This window comes from Oncorhynchus gorbuscha, linkage group LG03, assembly GCF_021184085.1.
Source record: "Oncorhynchus gorbuscha isolate QuinsamMale2020 ecotype Even-year linkage group LG03, OgorEven_v1.0, whole genome shotgun sequence".
Lineage (NCBI taxonomy): Eukaryota > Metazoa > Chordata > Actinopteri > Salmoniformes > Salmonidae > Oncorhynchus > Oncorhynchus gorbuscha.
In genome coordinates, this window is record NC_060175.1 from 69,025,147 (window position 1) to 69,044,751 (window position 19,605).

The 19,605-nt window shown below is 40.2% G+C and overlaps 1 protein-coding gene across 4 annotated transcripts in view; it reads right to left on the reverse strand.

Annotated features, from left to right (window-relative positions):
* Window positions 1-597: 597 nt before the first annotated feature.
* LOC124031791 (DNA (cytosine-5)-methyltransferase 3B-like) overlaps window positions 598-19,605 on the reverse strand; it is a 64,227-nt gene continuing 45,219 nt past the window's right edge. For all 4 annotated transcript variants that reach the window (XM_046343460.1, XM_046343457.1, XM_046343458.1 and 1 more), the window contains exons 17-22: window positions 18,524-18,614; window positions 16,673-16,821; window positions 16,270-16,355; window positions 15,867-15,936; window positions 11,393-11,511; window positions 598-2,808 (exon numbers count right to left, since the gene is read on the reverse strand). In XM_046343460.1, coding sequence (XP_046199416.1) covers window positions 2,667-2,808; window positions 11,393-11,511; window positions 15,867-15,936; window positions 16,270-16,355; window positions 16,673-16,821; window positions 18,524-18,614 — 657 coding nt within the window. In that variant the 3' untranslated portion in view covers window positions 598-2,666. The remainder of the gene's footprint in view (window positions 2,809-11,392; window positions 11,512-15,866; window positions 15,937-16,269; window positions 16,356-16,672; window positions 16,822-18,523; window positions 18,615-19,605) is intronic.

Genomic DNA, 19,605 nt, shown 5'->3' on the forward strand with positions numbered 1-19,605 from the left:
TAACTTTTGTGGGCAGAACTGAAAAAGCGTGTGCGAGCAAGGAGGCCTACAAACCTGACTCTGCCAGAGGAATGGGCCAAAATTCACCCAACTTATTGTGGGAAGCTTGTGGAAGGCTACCCGAAACATTTGACCCAAGTTTAAACAATTTAAAGGCAATGCTACCAAATACTAATTGAGTGTATGTAAACTGCTGACCCACAGGGAATGTTATGAAAGAAATATAAGCTTAAGTAAGTCATTCTCTCTTCTATTATTCTGACATTTCACATTCTTAAAATAAAGTGGTGTTCCTAACTGACCTTTTTATTTGTGAAAAACAAATTTAAATGTATTTGGCTACGGTGTATGTAAACTTCCGACTTCAACTGTATTTATATATATACACTTTCTTACATTTCCTAGATCTAAGGCAGAGACTTAAACATTTATGAATGTGTTATTCAATGCATTTCTATGGGCTGTAGTAGTAAAGGCCAAATTCAATATTTTATCAAATTTTTGTATATATTTTAATGCCTAAAGGGGTCCTAAAATTCTAAATCAAATAGCTAAATGATCCATGGTATGACCTTCTTAAAACAATTCCATGTCAGCTTAGAATGAAGGCGTTTTATTGAATAAAAGTAACATATACCGAGTACACAGAAATACTTTCTTGCTGCTTTTTCAAAAAGTGCACAATTAGTACAAAAATGACAGACTGGTCTTTTTGAATTGCTTGCACTTCAAATCACAAGTGTTGCATGAAACAGGTTAATGAAAAAAAATGTTGAAAGCACAATGAAAGTACAGTATTATTGGAGAAAGTATTTTTCACAAAAGATAAATCAAACACATCTAACATTTGTCGAAGTTGCGAATCTAACATCCACTGACAATAAAAACAATCCTATTGATTAAAATCATGTTCTAAAATGCTCTATAAAATGATAAATGTGAAGCAAGCCTTATATACAGTTTGTTGTGCTACTATTTCAGATAATGTTGCAAGTAAGCGGAATATCCGAGTATATAAAACTAAACATTTTAAAGGTACAGTCATAAAATTATACATAAAAAAAATGTTTAGAATATTCTAAATCATAAGCATGACATTCAGCAAACTTAAAAGGATACAGTAGTGATAAAGCATGTAAACGATTTATGTATTTTGGCATCTTAGTAAAAAAATAACCTTTGAAGTAAAGCAACTGCTGGTTATGTCATGGACATACAATCAGTGTGTAACTGAAGAAGCTCTTTGAACATACTCATAAAAGGCACCCTGAATGAGTGAGTATTATTGAGTAGTACTCAGTGAGTACAGACAACTCAAAAACAAATAACTGGCAGGTCTCCACTGTGCACATATGATATGTAAAATCTGTTAAATGTCCAGTATTTAAAAAAACTGAATAGCAAACTGTACACATTCAATTACCAAAACAAAATGGGCTACAAATGTAGCCAAAATGAGTAGATAAAAAGTGTATATTGTACTTCAATCTGAAGTCCAGAGTACTTTAATGTGAGGTGAGGCATACTGGGGGTTATCAACTGCTGAAATTCACAGATTTAAAAAATATCAATTTAAGATGACATTAGGACAGTCAAACTCCCAGTCCAATCAAATACTGTTAAATCCTGTAAATATTTGTAAATATACAGTATAACAATGAAGTATAAAAGCTCTATAAAACATTCCAGTGACTAAAAAAGTATGTGTCAAATGTTTTTGTTGTTGTTTTTGCACAGATGACCAAGTTAAAAAAAATATATATATATAGAGAGATGCCCTGGATGATGAGGTAATGCCCACTTATTTTTGGTGAAAGCAAAAAAACAAACTTCCAGTTAAACAAATATGGATACCATAGACAAATGACAAATGTCAAAATGTCCAATATTGAGATGTCTTTACATGTCTGTCTTTGCATTGATTTTACAGTATTTAAAAAATACATCTTTTTGGATATGGCTGAGAACGGATTCTTCTTCAGTCGCATTGGCATTTGGGAGAAGAACATGTATATTTCCCAACCCTGACTATGTTGACATAAAAATGTTTTTTTTATTTTTTATTTTAAACAAACATTTCTACTCATTCATAACGAGATCTATATCAATTTAAGAATTTATATAAATCAGCGTGGTATCAAAATAAGTTTGACCAACAAAACAAAATATTGATCACAACAAAACCAGTCAAAGACAACATAAGGGGAAGTCATTAGTAAAAAAATCAAATAAAAGCAGTGTTTAAAACCTTAAAACCCTAAAATAACACTTTGGCTACCAGGGGACAACAAGATGGTCTAACTTGGCATTGGCACTTCTGATTGACGATCAATGGTGTTTTCCATGTCACACTCAGCCCAGTCTTTTGCTACAGGAAAGGCTATAGGAGCCGGACCCTCAAATTATTCCCCAATGGCAGGGCTGGTTTCGCTCAGTAGAAGCAGGATTGGCTCCTTGATTGTAGGGTATTTTTCAAGTGTGTTGGATGAAAACACCTAGGCTGAACGGAGAGGAGTGAAAGCATAGTCACCATTTGTACTTGCCCAGTCTTGTGTCCTCCTGCTCTTCCAGAAGGGGCCCTCCCCTACCATTACCTACACAGCCTCATGATTGGAGAAGGTCAAGGTGAGGTGTGGAATGGATAGAGTGATGGATCAGGGCCGGAATTATTCACATGCAAAGTAGTCCTTCAGTGGGGCAAACAGGTGTCTGATGACGGGCACGCTCCAGGATCTGCCCAGCAGCTTCTGCCTGGCACCGCGACCCATGTTTGACACATCTGTGTAGTGGACTGGGAAGCCAAAGATCCTTGAGGAAACAGATGATCAGAACAAGGGTGTATCACAAGTTGTCCCATAAGGCTCAGTGTTAGGTCCATTACTGTTTAGTATTTGAATACTCTATTTCACTGTTATGCAGACATACATCTACATCCACACAAAACACCACCACTCTGCAACCCCCCTGTGTTGTTGACTATCTCTGTGAGGTGAAAACTTTTAAAAACTAAATGATGACAAAACTCATGTACCCCAACTCTCTCATCAAGAAACTGGGTGAACTCAAAATGGAAATTGACGGCTTCACCATCCAATCCAACTCCACAGTCAGCAACCTTGGTGTTACATTTGACCCCACTCTGGCATTTGTACTCCACACCCGAAACATCACTAAGTCAGCCTTCTTCCACCTCAAAAACATCTCACAACTCAGACCCTCTCTCACTGACCCCAATGTTGAAACCCTCATTCACACCATTGTTTTCTTACGCCTGAACTACTATGGACTCCCCGCTAAAACACTGGACAGACTTCAACACATTCAAAATTCAGCTGGACTATTCCTCACACACACACACACACACACACACACACACACACACACACACACACACACACACACACACACACACACACACACACACACACACACACACACACACACACACACACACACACACACACACACACACACACACACACACACACACACACACACACACACACACACACACACACACACACCAGACCCTGAGACCATATCACCCCCACTGGCTCCCAATTTAATACAGGACCATCTTCAAATTGCTCATGCTCATCTACAAAGCACCCACATACCTCACTTACTGGCACCCACCGACCTCACTTACCTCCTGCACCCCTACACTCCCATATGTTTACACCAAAGACACACCTCTTCAGACAGGCTTACCCAGATTCTCTGCTGTCTTAGCTTTTATCCTCTGTCTAGTTCACTTCTCTAGTAAGTCTGTCATCATGTTTAGTCTTCTCCCTGGTTAGTCTGTCATCATGTTTAGTGTTCTCCCTGGTTACTCTGTCATCATGTTTAGTGTTCTCCCTGGTTACTCTGTCATCATGTTTAGTGTTCTCCCTGGTTACTCTGTCATCATGTTTAGTGTTCTCCCTGGTTACTCTGTCATCATGTTTAGTGTTCTCCCTGGTTAATCTGTCATCATGTTTAGTGTTCTCCCTGGTTAGTCTGTCATCATGTTTAGTGTTCTCCCTGGTTAGTCTGTCATCATGTCTAGTGTTCTCCATGGTTAGTCTGTCATCATGTTTAGTGTTCTCCATGGTTAGTCTGTCATCATGTTTAGTGTTCTCCCTTGTTAGTCTGTCATCATGTTTAGTGTTCTCCCTGGTTAGTCTGTCATCATGTTTAGTGTTCTCCCTGGCTAGTCTGTCATCATGTTTAGTGTTCTCCCTGGTTAGTCTGTCATCATGTCTAGTGTTCTCCCTGGCTAGTCTGTCATCATGTCTAGTGTTCTCCATGGTTAGTCTGTCATCATGTTTAGTGTTCTCCATGGTTAGTCTGTCATCATGTTTAGTGTTCTCCCTGGTTAGTCTGTCATCATGTTTAGTGTTCTCCCTGGTTAGTCTGTCATCATGTTTAGTGTTCTCCCTGGTTACTCTGTCATCATGTTTAGTGTTCTCCCTGGTTAGTCTGTCATCATGTTTAGTGTTCTCCCTGGTTAGTCTGTCATCATGTCTAGTGTTCTCCCTGGTTAATCTGTCATCATGTTTAGTGTTCTCCCTGGTTAGTCTGTCATCATGTTTAGTGTTCTCCCTGGTTAGTCTGTCATCATGTTTAGTGTTCTCCCTGGTTAGTCTGTCATCATGTTTAGTGTTCTCCTGGTTAGTCTGTCATCATGTTTAGTGTTCTCCCTGATTACTCTGTCATGTTTAGTGTTCTCCTGGTTAGTCTGTCATCATGTCTAGTGTTCTCCCTGGCTAGTCTGTCATCATGTTTAGTGTTCTCCCTGGTTAGTCTGTCATCATGTCTAGTGTTCTCCCTGGCTAGTCTGTCATCATGTCTAGTGTTCTCCATGGTTAGTCTGTCATCATGTTTAGTGTTCTCCATGGTTAGTCTGTCATCATGTTTAGTGTTCTCCCTGGTTAGTCTGTCATCATGTCTAGTGTTCTCCCTGGCTAGTCTGTCATCATGTTTAGTGTTCTCCCTGGTTAGTCTGTCATCATGTTTAGTGTTCTCCCTGATTACTCTGTCATCATGTTTAGTGTTCTCCCTGATTACTCTGTCATCATGTTTAGTGTTCTCTATGGTTAGTCTGTCATCATGTTTAGTGCTCTCCCTGGTTAGTCTGTCATCATGTTTCGTGTTCTCCCTGGCTAGTCTGTCATCATGTTTAGTGTTCTCCCTGGTTAGTCTGTCATCATGTTTAGTGTTCTCCATGGTTAGTCTGTCATCATGTTTAGTGTTCTCCCTAGTTAGTCTGTCATCATGTTTAGTGTTCTCCTGGCTAGTCTGTCATCATGTTTAGTGTTCTCCTGGTTAGTCTGTCATCATGTCTAGTGTTCTCCTGGCTAGTCTGTCATCATGTCTAGTGTTCTCCATGGTTAGTCTGTCATCATGTTTAGTGTTCTCCATGGTTAGTCTGTCATCATGTTTAGTGTTCTCCCTGGTTAGTCTGTCATCATGTTTAGTGTTCTCCCTGGTTAGTCTGTCATCATGTTTAGTGTTCTCCCTGGTTACTCTGTCATCATGTTTAGTGTTCTCCCTGGTTAGTCTGTCATCATGTTTAGTGTTCTCCCTGGTTAGTCTGTCATCATGTCTAGTGTTCTCCCTGGTTAATCTGTCATCATGTTTAGTGTTCTCCCTGGTTAGTCTGTCATCATGTTTAGTGTTCTCCCTGGCTAGTCTGTCATCATGTTTAGTGTTCTCCCTGGCTAGTCTGTCATCATGTTTAGTGTTCTCCCTGGTTACTCTGTCATCATGTTTAGTGTTCTCCCTGGTTAGTCTGTCATCATGTCTAGTGTTCTCCCTGGCTAGTCTGTCATCATGTCTAGTGTTCTCCATGGTTAGTCTGTCATCATGTTTAGTGTTCTCCATGGCTAGTCTGTCATCATGTTTAGTGTTCTCCCTGATTACTCTGTCATCATGTTTAGTGTTCTCCCTGGTTAGTCTGTCATCATGTCTAGTGTTCTCCCTGGCTAGTCTGTCATCATGTCTAGTGTTCTCCATGGTTAGTCTGTCATCATGTTTAGTGTTCTCCATGGTTAGTCTGTCATCATGTTTAGTGTTCTCCCTGGTTAGTCTGTCATCATGTCTAGTGTTCTCCCTGGCTAGTCTGTCATCATGTTTAGTGTTCTCCCTGGTTAGTCTGTCATCATGTTTAGTGTTCTCCCTGATTACTCTGTCATCATGTTTAGTGTTCTCTATGGTTAGTTTGTCATCATGTTTAGTGCTCTCCCTGGTTAGTCTGTCATCATGTTTAGTGTTCTCCCTGGTTAGTCTGTCATCATGTTTAGTGTTCTCCCTGGTTAGTCTGTCATCATGTTTAGTGTTCTCCCTGATTACTCTGTCATCATGTTTAGTGTTCTCCCTGGTTAGTCTGTCATCATGTCTAGTGTTCTCCCTGGCTAGTCTGTCATCATGTTTAGTGTTCTCCCTGGTTAGTCTGTCATCATGTCTAGTGTTCTCCCTGGTTAGTCTGTCATCATGTTTAGTGTTCTCCCTGGTTAGTCTGTCATCATGTTTAGTGTTCTCCCTGATTACTCTGTCATCATGTTTAGTGTTCTCCCTGGTTAGTCTGTCATCATGTCTAGTGTTCTCCCTGGCTAGTCTGTCATCATGTTTAGTGTTCTCCCTGGTTAGTCTGTCATCATGTTTAGTGTTCTCCCTGATTACTCTGTCATCATGTTTAGTGTTCTCCCTGGTTAGTCTGTCATCATGTCTAGTGTTCTCCCTGGCTAGTCTGTCATCATGTTTAGTGTTCTCCCTGGTTAGTCTGTCATCATGTCTAGTGTTCTCCCTGGCTAGTCTGTCATCATGTCTAGTGTTCTCCATGGTTAGTCTGTCATCATGTTTAGTGTTCTCCATGGTTAGTCTGTCATCATGTTTAGTGTTCTCCCTGGTTAGTCTGTCATCATGTCTAGTGTTCTCCCTGGCTAGTCTGTCATCATGTTTAGTGTTCTCCCTGGTTAGTCTGTCATCATGTTTAGTGTTCTCCCTGATTACTCTGTCATCATGTTTAGTGTTCTCCCTGATTACTCTGTCATCATGTTTAGTTTTCTCTATGGTTAGTCTGTCATCATGTTTAGTGCTCTCCCTGGTTAGTCTGTCATCATGTTTCGTGTTCTCCCTGGCTAGTCTGTCATCATGTTTAGTGTTCTCCCTGGTTAGTCTGTCATCATGTTTAGTGTTCTCCATGGTTAGTCTGTCATCATGTTTCGTGTTCTCCCTAGTTAGTCTGTCATCATGTTTAGTGTTCTCCCTGGCTAGTCTGTCATCATGTTTAGTGTTCTCCCTGGTTAGTCTGTCATCATGTCTAGTGTTCTCCCTGGCTAGTCTGTCATCATGTCTAGTGTTCTCCATGGTTAGTCTGTCATCATGTTTAGTGTTCTCCATGGTTAGTCTGTCATCATGTTTAGTGTTCTCCCTGGTTAGTCTGTCATCATGTTTAGTGTTCTCCCTGGTTAGTCTGTCATCATGTTTAGTGTTCTCCCTGGTTACTCTGTCATCATGTTTAGTGTTCTCCCTGGTTAGTCTGTCATCATGTTTAGTGTTCTCCCTGGTTAGTCTGTCATCATGTCTAGTGTTCTCCCTGGTTAATCTGTCATCATGTTTAGTGTTCTCCCTGGTTAGTCTGTCATCATGTTTAGTGTTCTCCCTGGCTAGTCTGTCATCATGTTTAGTGTTCTCCCTGGCTAGTCTGTCATCATGTTTAGTGTTCTCCCTGGTTACTCTGTCATCATGTTTAGTGTTCTCCCTGGTTAGTCTGTCATCATGTTTAGTGTTCTCCCTGGTTAGTCTGTCATCATGTCTAGTGTTCTCCCTGGTTAATCTGTCATCATGTTTAGTGTTCTCCCTGGTTAGTCTGTCATCATGTCTAGTGTTCTCCCTGGCTAGTCTGTCATCATGTTTAGTGTTCTCCCTGGTTAGTCTGTCATCATGTTTAGTGTTCTCCCTGATTACTCTGTCATCATGTTTAGTGTTCTCTATGGTTAGTCTGTCATCATGTTTAGTGCTCTCCCTGGTTAGTCTGTCATCATGTTTAGTGTTCTCCCTGGTTAGTCTGTCATCATGTTTAGTGTTCTCCCTGGTTAGTCTGTCATCATGTTTAGTGTTCTCCCTGATTACTCTGTCATCATGTTTAGTGTTCTCCCTGGTTAGTCTGTCATCATGTCTAGTGTTCTCCCTGGCTAGTCTGTCATCATGTTTAGTGTTCTCCCTGGTTAGTCTGTCATCATGTCTAGTGTTCTCCCTGGTTAGTCTGTCATCATGTTTAGTGTTCTCCCTGGTTAGTCTGTCATCATGTTTAGTGTTCTCCCTGATTACTCTGTCATCATGTTTAGTGTTCTCCTGGTTAGTCTGTCATCATGTCTAGTGTTCTCCCTGGCTAGTCTGTCATCATGTTTAGTGTTCTCCTGGTTAGTCTGTCATCATGTTTAGTGTTCTCCTGATTACTCTGTCATCATGTTTAGTGTTCTCCTGGTTAGTCTGTCATCATGTCTAGTGTTCTCCCTGGCTAGTCTGTCATCATGTTTAGTGTTCTCCCTGGTTAGTCTGTCATCATGTCTAGTGTTCTCCTGGCTAGTCTGTCATCATGTCTAGTGTTCTCCATGGTTAGTCTGTCATCATGTTTAGTGTTCTCCATGGTTAGTCTGTCATCATGTTTAGTGTTCTCCTGGTTAGTCTGTCATCATGTCTAGTGTTCTCCCTGGCTAGTCTGTCATCATGTTTAGTGTTCTCCCTGGTTAGTCTGTCATCATGTTTAGTGTTCTCCCTGATTACTCTGTCATCATGTTTAGTGTTCTCCTGATTACTCTGTCATCATGTTTAGTTTTCTCTATGGTTAGTCTGTCATCATGTTTAGTGCTCTCCCTGGTTAGTCTGTCATCATGTTTCGTGTTCTCCTGGCTAGTCTGTCATCATGTTTAGTGTTCTCCTGGTTAGTCTGTCATCATGTTTAGTGTTCTCCATGGTTAGTCTGTCATCATGTTTAGTGTTCTCCCTAGTTAGTCTGTCATCATGTTTAGTGTTCTCCTGGCTAGTCTGTCATCATGTTTAGTGTTCTCCTGGTTAGTCTGTCATCATGTCTAGTGTTCTCCTGGCTAGTCTGTCATCATGTTAGTGTTCTCCATGGTTAGTCTGTCATCATGTTTAGTGTTCTCCATGGTTAGTCTGTCATCATGTTTAGTGTTCTCCCTGGTTAGTCTGTCATCATGTTTAGTGTTCTCCCTGGTTAGTCTGTCATCATGTTTAGTGTTCTCCTGGTTACTCTGTCATCATGTTTAGTGTTCTCCTGGTTAGTCTGTCATCATGTTTAGTGTTCTCCCTGGTTAGTCTGTCATCATGTCTAGTGTTCTCCCTGGTTAATCTGTCATCATGTTTAGTGTTCTCCTGGTTAGTCTGTCATCATGTTTAGTGTTCTCCTGGCTAGTCTGTCATCATGTTTAGTGTTCTCCTGGCTAGTCTGTCATCATGTTTAGTGTTCTCCCTGGTTACTCTGTCATCATGTTTAGTGTTCTCCTGGTTAGTCTGTCATCATGTCTAGTGTTCTCCCTGGCTAGTCTGTCATCATGTCTAGTGTTCTCCATGGTTAGTCTGTCATCATGTTTAGTGTTCTCCATGGCTAGTCTGTCATCATGTTTAGTGTTCTCCCTGATTACTCTGTCATCATGTTTAGTGTTCTCCCTGGTTAGTCTGTCATCATGTCTAGTGTTCTCCCTGGCTAGTCTGTCATCATGTCTAGTGTTCTCCATGGTTAGTCTGTCATCATGTTTAGTGTTCTCCATGGTTAGTCTGTCATCATGTTTAGTGTTCTCCTGGTTAGTCTGTCATCATGTCTAGTGTTCTCCCTGGCTAGTCTGTCATCATGTTTAGTGTTCTCCCTGGTTAGTCTGTCATCATGTTTAGTGTTCTCCCTGATTACTCTGTCATTATGTTTAGTGTTCTCTATGGTTAGTCTGTCATCATGTTTAGTGCTCTCCCTGGTTAGTCTGTCATCATGTTTAGTGCTCTTCCTGGTTAGTCTGTCATCATGTTTAGTGTTCTCCCTGGTTAGTCTGTCATCATGTTTAGTGTTCTCCATGGTTAGTCTGTCATCATGTTTCGTGTTCTCCCTAGTTAGTCTGTCATCATGTTTAGTGTTCTCCCTGGTTAGTCTGTCATCATGTTTAGTGTTCTCCCTGGTTAGTCTGTCATCATGTTTAGTGTTCTCCCTGGCTAGTCTGTCATCATGTTTAGTGTTCTCCCTGGCTAGTCTGTCATCATGTTTAGTGTTCTCCCTGGTTACTCTGTCATCATGTTTAGTGTTCTCCCTGGTTAGTCTGTCATCATGTCTAGTGTTCTCCCTGGCTAGTCTGTCATCATGTCTAGTGTTCTCCATGGTTAGTCTGTCATCATGTTTAGTGTTCTCCATGGCTAGTCTGTCATCATGTTTAGTGTTCTCCCTGATTACTCTGTCATCATGTTTAGTGTTCTCCCTGGTTAGTCTGTCATCATGTCTAGTGTTCTCCCTGGCTAGTCTGTCATCATGTCTAGTGTTCTCCATGGTTAGTCTGTCATCATGTTTAGTGTTCTCCATGGTTAGTCTGTCATCATGTTTAGTGTTCTCCCTGGTTAGTCTGTCATCATGTCTAGTGTTCTCCCTGGCTAGTCTGTCATCATGTTTAGTGTTCTCCCTGGTTAGTCTGTCATCATGTTTAGTGTTCTCCCTGATTACTCTGTCATCATGTTTAGTGTTCTCTATGGTTAGTCTGTCATCATGTTTAGTGCTCTCCCTGGTTAGTCTGTCATCATGTTTAGTGCTCTTCCTGGTTAGTCTGTCATCATGTTTAGTGTTCTCCCTGGTTAGTCTGTCATCATGTTTAGTGTTCTCCATGGTTAGTCTGTCATCATGTTTCGTGTTCTCCCTAGTTAGTCTGTCATCATGTTTAGTGTTCTCCCTGGTTAGTCTGTCATCATGTTTAGTGTTCTCCCTGGTTAGTCTGTCATCATATTTTTTATACTTATTTAATATGTAATTTTATTGCTATTTATCCTGCTGATTTTCTTGTGTATGTAAAGTAACTTTTGGTGTCATGGAAAACGCTTAAAATAGAATGTATGATTATTATTATTAGTAATAAAATGGCATCAGAGGGCATTGTGGGCAGAGTTGGGTCTTATTTATTAGTGCACACAGTAGCAAAACAATTTGCGACAGAAAACAAAAACGAGTTTTATGACAAGTTCCGGTAGTCCCTCCCTGTTTCAGTCTGTTTTCTTTTGTTTGGTGCCTAGTGACTATGACCCAGGAATGTGATTTGACATTGTTTTTTAACAGAGGCTCCACAGAGTAAAAAAGGTAGAGGGCGCATTTGGGACAAAGAGAGTGGCACAGTCCGATTAGAGTTGTGGGTCTTGGTCTCACCTCTCCAACTCGGTGCACCACAGGATGTCCTCTTTGCCGTTCATCATGACGGGGAAGTGCTGGTCTTTGCCTTGCTTGATGGAGTTAGAGCGTGTGGTGATGGTGCGCACCTTTCCAAACTACCAGACAAAGAACATGCACACTCATATTAATACACTGTATGTGTGTATGTGTGTATGTGTGTATGTGTGTATATATATATATATATATATATATATATATATATATATATATATATATATATATATATATATATATATATATATATACATATATATATATATATATACACACACACACCCCTTGACTTTTTTCACATTTTGTTACTTTTCAGCCTTATTCTAAAATGTATTAAATAGTCGTCCCCCCTCAATCTACACAAAGCAAAAACTTATTATTTAGAAATTGTTGCAAATGTATAAAAAATAAAAAACAGAAATACCATATTTACATAGGTATTCAGACCGTTTGCTATCAGCCTCGAAATTGAGCTCAGGTGTATCCTGTTTCCATTGATCATCCTTGAGATGTTTCTACAACTTGATTGGAGTCTACCTGTAATAAATTCAATTGATTGGACATTATTTGGAAAGGCACACATCTGTCCATATAAGGTCCGACAGTTGACAGTGCATGTCAGAGCAAAAACCAAGCCACGAGGTCGAAGGAATCGTCCGTAGAGTGCCGAGACAGGATTGTGTCGAGGCACAGATCTGGGGAGGGGTTACAAAAGATGTCTGCAGCATTGAAGGTCCCCAAGAACACAGTGGCCTCCATCATTCTTAAATGGAAGAAGTTTGGAACCACCAAGACTCATCCTAGAGCTGGCTGCCGGGCTGAACTAAGCAATCAGGGGAGAAGGGCCTTGGTCAGGAAGGTAAACAAGAACCCGATGGTCACTCTGACAGAGCTCCAGAGTTCCTCTGTGGAGATGTTAGAACCTTCCAAAAGGACAACCATCTCTGCAACACTCCACTAATTAGACCTTTATGGTAGAGTGGCCAGACTGAAGACGTTCCTTAGTAAAAGGCACATGACAGCACGCTTGGAGTTTTCCGGAAGGCACATAAAGGACTCTCAGACCATGAGAAACAAGATTCTCTGGTCTGATGAAACCAAGATTGAACTCTTTGGCCTGAACCGAGCTAAGAAGAGAGAGATCCTTGATGAAAACCTGCTCCAGAGCGCTCAGAACCTCCGACGACAGCGAAAGTTCACCTTCCGACAGGACAACGGCCCTAAGCACACAGCCAAGACAACGCAGGAGTGGCTTCAGGACAAGTCTCTGAATGTCCTTGAGTGACCCAGCCAGAGCCCAGACTTGAGCCTGATTTGAACATCTCTGAAGAGACTTGAAAATCGCTGTGCAGCGACTCTTCCCATCCAACCTGACAGCTTGAGAGCATTTGCAGAGAAGAATGGGAGACACTCCCCAAATACAGGTGTGCCAAGCTTGTAGCGTCATACCCAAGAAGACTCGAGGCTGTAATCGCTGCAAAAGCTGCTTAAAAGTACTGAGTAAAGGGTCTGAATACTTATGTAAATGTCATATTTTTGCTTTGGTATTGTGTGTAGGTTGATTCAATTGTTTTTTCCCCTCAATCTTAGAATAAGGTTGTAATGTAACAAAATGTGGAAAAAGTCAAGTGGTTTGTTATTTATAATAATTCTGCAAAAATGTCTAAACCTATTTTTGCTTTGTCATTATGGGGTAATTTGTGTAGATAAGACAAAAAAAACATTTAATCCATTTTAGAATAAGGCTGTAATGTAACAAAATGTAGAAAAAGTCAAAGGGTCTGAATACTTTCCTAACGCACTGTATATACAGTACCAGTCAAAAGGTTGGACAAACCTACTCATTCAAGGGTTTTTCTTTATTTGTACTATTTTACACACTGTAAAATAATTGTGACATCAAAACTATGAAATAACATATAGAATCATGTAGTAACCACAAGTGTTAAATAAAGGTGAAATAACATTTTTTTAAATAAAATAGTTGCTGTTGAGATGTGTATGTTACTTTAACTCTGTGAAGCATTTATTTGGGTTCTAATGAACCTATCCTCTGCATCAGAGGTAACTCTGGGTCTTCCTTTCCTGTGGCGGCCCTCATGAGAGACAGTTTCATCATCGCGCTTGATGGTTATTGCGACTACACTTGAAGAAACCTTAAAAGTTTTAGAAATTTTCTGGACTGACTGAACTTCATGTCTTAAAGTTATGATGGACTGTCGTTTCTCTTTGCCTATTTGAGCTGTTCTTGCCATAATATGGACTTGGTCTTTTACCAAATAGGGCCATCTTCTGTAGGGGGCAGTATTTTCGTTTTTGGCTTAAAAACGTACCCATTTGAAACTGCCTATTTCTCAGGCCCAGAAACTAGAATATGCATATAATTGTCAGATTAGGATAGAAAACACTCTAATGTTTCCAAACCTGTCAAAAAATATTGTCTGTGAGTATAACAGAACTGATATTGCAGGCAAAAACCTGAGGAAAATCCAACAAGGAAGTGCTGTTTTTCATGAAAGCTCTCTGTTCCATTGGATGCCTTGCATTTAAAGGGATATCAACCATGTTCCTTTTCCTATGGCTTCCTCAAGCTGTGAACAGTCTTTAGACATAGTTTCAGGCTTTTACTTTGAAAAATGAGCGAGAACGAACCCATTGCGTCAGTGGATGGCTGGGTGCCAGCAGAGTTTTTCATGCACAACAGCCATTTTCTCTCTCTCGCCTTTGGAAGAAGCTACATTCCCGGTTGACATATAATCAATTATATATTGTAAAAACAACCTGAGGATTGATTCTAAAAAACATTCGACATTGATACTATTTAGAAATTTTGTCTGCGATGTCGTGACCACTCGAACCTGTGGATTTCTGAACATAACGCCAAACAAATTGAGATATTTTGGATATAAAAATAATCTTTATGGAACAAAAGGAACATTTATTGTGTAACTGGGAGTCTCGTGAGTGCAAACATCTGAAGATCATCAAAGGTAAGCAATTTAATTTATTGCTTTTCTGACTTTCGTGACCAATCTACTTGGCTGCTAGCTGTTTGTAATATTGTGTCTACTGAGAGAGATTTTCTTACATAAACGCTTAGTATGCTTTTGCCGAAAAGCTTTATTGAAATCTGACACGCCAGGTGGATTAACAACAAGCTAAGCTGTGTTTTGCTATATTGCACTTGTGATTTAATATTTTTAGTAATTTCATTTGAATTTGGCGCTCTGCAATTCAGCGGATGTTGATGAAAATGATCCCGCTAACGGGATGGGTGCGTCAAGAGGAAAGAAATTCCACAAATGAACTTTTAACAAGGCACATCTGTTAATTGAAATGCATTCCTGTTGACTACCTCATGAAGCTGGTTGAGAGAATGCCAAGAGTGTGCAAAAATGTAATCAAGGCAAAGGGTGGCTACATTGAAGAATCTCAAACATAAAATATATTTAGATTTTTTAAACACTTTTTTTGGTCACTACATGATTCCATATGTGTTATTTCTTAGTTTTGACGTCTTCAATAGTATTCTACAATGTAGAAATAGTATAAATAAAGAAAAGCCCTTGAATGAGTAGGTGTGTCCATACTTTTGACCGGTACTATATATATAACCAATAAGGCCAGAGGGGGTGTGGTATATTGTATATGGAGAATTTACCATGGATAAGGGCAGTTCTTATGGATAAGCGCTGTTCTTACGCAAGACGCAACGCAGAGTGCCTGGATACAGCGCTTAGCCGTGGTATATTGGCAATATACCACAAACCCCTGATGTACCCTATTGCTATAATAAACTGGCTACCAACGTAATTAGAGCAGTAAAAATATGTTTTGTCATACCCATTGTAAATGGTCTGATATCTTTTTACTGCTCCAATTACTTTGGTAACCAGTTGATAATAGCGATATGTCACCTTGGGGGTTCGGGGTATATGGCCAATATACCACGGATAAGGACGGTATATCCAGGCACTCCGCGTTGCGTCATGCAAAAGAACTGCCCTTAGCTGTGGTATATTGGCCATATACCACAAACCCCCGAGGTAACATATTGCTATTATAAACTGGTTACCAAAGTAATTAGAGCAGTAAAAAGTTATCAGACCATATGACAAAACATGTATTTTTACTGCTCTAATTAGGGGTCAGTTTGGGGTCACTCATAAATGTCAATGTTTTTGAAAGAAAAGCACATTTTTTGTCCAGTAAAATAACATCAAATTGATCAGAAATACAGTGTAGACATTGTTAATGTTGTAAATTACTATTGTAGCTGGAGACGACTGATTTTGAATGTATTTTTATTTTAATGTACAAAAAATGGGCTTTTCTTTAAAAAACAAGGACATTTCTAAGTGACACCAAAGTTTTGAACGGTAGTGTACATTGAAATAAAATCACTTAGTGATTCCTGTCCAGTTCCACTGAATGAAGGAGAGCTAGAGAGTGTTACCTTAGCCACACGGCCATGGTCCAGACAGTCCTGTAGCTCGAGCTTGTCCATCCCAGATGCACACCGAGGCCTGACAACAAGAATAGGAATTAGAAATGGAATCCTCTAAGAGATCCGTAAAGTGAAGTGGCTAGCACTTTATTTTACTGTACGGTTTCCACTAGTATCAACCGGTAACAATGTGTACTTCCTCGCATTTACTTACTAAACACATGTGGCAACTATCAAATGGTGCGTTTAATGAATTCCAAATTAACAAACAAGTAAAAGTAATTCATAAGTTATTACTGTGTAATTACCATTAGATTTTACAGTGCAATTTGGTCATTTTTGTATTGTAAAGTAACAACAGGAATATGAAAGATTGTGTTAGTATAGGAAACACACTGTGGTCATCACACACCTGTTCATCCCTGGTAGGTTGCCCCAGAAGTACCGAGCCCTGTGAGCCGCAGACACCTCAATGGCGTCGATCATTACTGGATTGCACTGTAGGACACACACACACACACACACACACACACACACACACACACACACACACACACACACACACACACACACACACACACACACACACACACACACACACACACACACACACACACACACACACACACACACACACACACACACACACACACAGGTCGGTGTTTAATTGAACATGCCGCTGCTACCGAGGGTTACACATTTTCAGTAGACGAGACGACTTCTCAGGCTATCTCACGAGGTACTGCCAAAGACCTCTGAGGTTGTCACTTGTATTGATCCGTTGATATTGAATTGATATTGTGGACACAACAAACCTCGAGGAAACGGGAGATGTCTCTCTTGTCGTTGACGCCCATGGCGACCACGTTCTCGAACATCCAGAAGAAGGGGCGGTCCTCGGCCTCCTTGGGCTTGGCCTCACTCAGCAGGCGGTAGAACTCAAAGAACAACCTCCCTGTGCCCTCTGGACAGACAGACAGACGGGGGATGAGGAGAACACACTAGGAGATTCCTACTACAGTCCAATGTAAACTGAATAATAATGTACATCAATTGCAATTAGGGCTGGGCGATATGGCCAAAATATCATATATAATGTGACTGTATTTTATGTTTTGGATTTTAAAAAGTTCTAATTTTGCTTTATGAGTGATTTGAGACCCTAGGGTGCCAACACATACGTTCTAAGTGATTCCAATGGGTTTATCTATCTCTATTCAGATTGTTTTATACTGTTCAATTAAACTTAAACCAAAAATACATTTCTTAATTTTCATACATTTCTGCACTTCCTGCACTCATTTGAGATCATTGCCATTTGAGATCACTGCCACATAGGGCTTCATGATATGGGCAAGAAAACTAGTGTCACGCCCTGACCTTAGTTATCTTTGTTTTCTTTATTATTTTGGTTAGGTCAGGGTGTGACGAGGGTGATATATGTGTTTTGTCCTGTCTAGCGTTTTTGTATGTTTATGTGGTTTTTCGTTTGTATTCGTATCACGCTGCGCCTTGGTCTCCTCCTTACGACCAACGTGACAACTAGGCCTTATTTTTAACCAAATGTTGTGATTTGACTTACAATTTAGATCAAAACACTTGGGTGAACTGATGGGATGATGGAAAAATAATGTTTATTCAAATTCTACAGTTAGAAGATAATAGTGGGCGCTTTGAATACAGTGTTATTTGACATGATAACAAATTAAACTGGCAGGGAGGAGTTATTGTGACAAGGTAGGAACCAAAGTGTTGGTCAGTGTATCCTAGGGGACACTATAATCTTTGGCTACGTTCAATGATTTCTCTTAGCTACTTCATGTAGCTAACATATTCATCCTCTTCGATTTAGAAGATATTGTTACACAAACAACATGCTGATTGAAGCCTACACCAACACTGGTATCAGGCTGTATAGCTAGCTACATTTGCTCTGACTAACTAGTGACTAGCATTAGTGGCTAACATGACTTAGCCACAACCTGCTAAGAAAAGACAAATTAGCTGTTTGCTGATGTAAGAAACACTAAATAATAGGGTAATTATAGAACGCTTGAGGACTTATATTAAGAAGCAAAGTGGAAACAGAATCGTAGTCCTCAACATTTGTGCTGCATGGACCACTGAACGCAACCGTCTCATGGTCGAGCAACAACAAATGCGCTCCTTAATCGACGGGGCCGAGCTCGGTCCAGGTGCAAAACAGCATGGAGAGAGAGAGGGGAGAGAGATGTCTCAAGTAGCGGAGTAAACTATAAAAAGGGACATTACACACAGCGTTTCACATGTAACAAACCAAACATTCACATACTGTTACAGAAGGTAAAGTAAAAACCCAAACCGGTCCGTGCATAAAAACTGGTCTAAAGTCAAATACGGTATACCGCCCAGCCCTAATTCCAATAATGCATCTGTCATTATGAGTTTCAAATATCCCTGATTCTTATACCTTACACGTTGCCCTGGACGTTTAGAGGTACACGTCTATAATGTACATGTAAGAGGGAATGGATATAAATGACATTTCATAAGAACTACTTCACTGGAATTTTAGCCTGCAACACTTGGCATGAATTCTAAACCCTAATTGGAGTGAAGTGAAGCATGCTTGTTAATACATGTAATGAAGTTTGATTCAAATGCATTATTTTGATTCGATTTCTTACCGTACAATCCCTTCCTGGCGGGGTTGACGATGGACAGGTCGTTACAGGGGCTTCCTCCGATCACCAGGTCAAATGGACCCCATTCTTCTATCTGTGTGAGACAATCACACCACCCTCCTATCAGACTGAGTGTAACACACGTCAATGCCCCAACATCTGCCCCCATCTGCCGTTCTGTCATTCCCAATCCCCCCTATCCTATCCCTACATAGTGTCACCCCCCCCCCATCACCTCATCCATATTGCCCACCACCCCCAACACAGGGTAGTACAGTGCCTTCAGAAAGTACTTGAGTTATTACACATTTTGTTACATTACAGCCTGAATTCAAAATGGATGAAATAGATTTTTTTTCTCACCCAAAATACCCCTTATTGACAAAGTGAAAACATGTCTTTAGAAATGTTTGCAAATGTATTGAAAATGAAATACAGAAATATCTCATTTACATAAGTATACATGTTAGAATCACCTTTGGCAGCGATTACAGCTGTCAGTCTTTCTGGGTAAGTCTCTAAGAGCTTGGACTGTATAATATTTGCACATTATTCTTTTTACAATTCTTCAAGCTATGTCAAGTTGGTTGTTGATATATTGCTAGACAGCCAGGACAATAACCTAAAACACAAAGCCAAATTGTTGCTTACCAAGACAATATTTGAAAGTACCTGAATGGCCTAGTTATAGTTTTGACCTCAATCGGCTTGAAAATCTATGGCAAAACTTGAAAATGTGAATTTGTCTTCCAGTGGAAAGCAGACTGAACCATGTTTTCCTCTCTGATTTTGCCTGTGCTTAGCTCTATTCCGTTTATTTTTATCCTAAAAAAAAAATCCCTAGTCCTTGCCGATGACAAGCATAACCATAACATGATGCAGCCACCACCATCCTTGAAAATATGAAGAGTGGTACTCAGTGATGTTCTGTGTTGTATTTGCCCCAAACATAAGGCTTTGTATTCATGACAAAGTTCATTTCTTTGCCACATTTTTTGCTGTTTTACTTTAGTGCCTTATTGCAAATAGGATGCGTGTTTTGGAATATTTTATGCAAGCGATACAGTCTTTTCTTTTTACGCTGT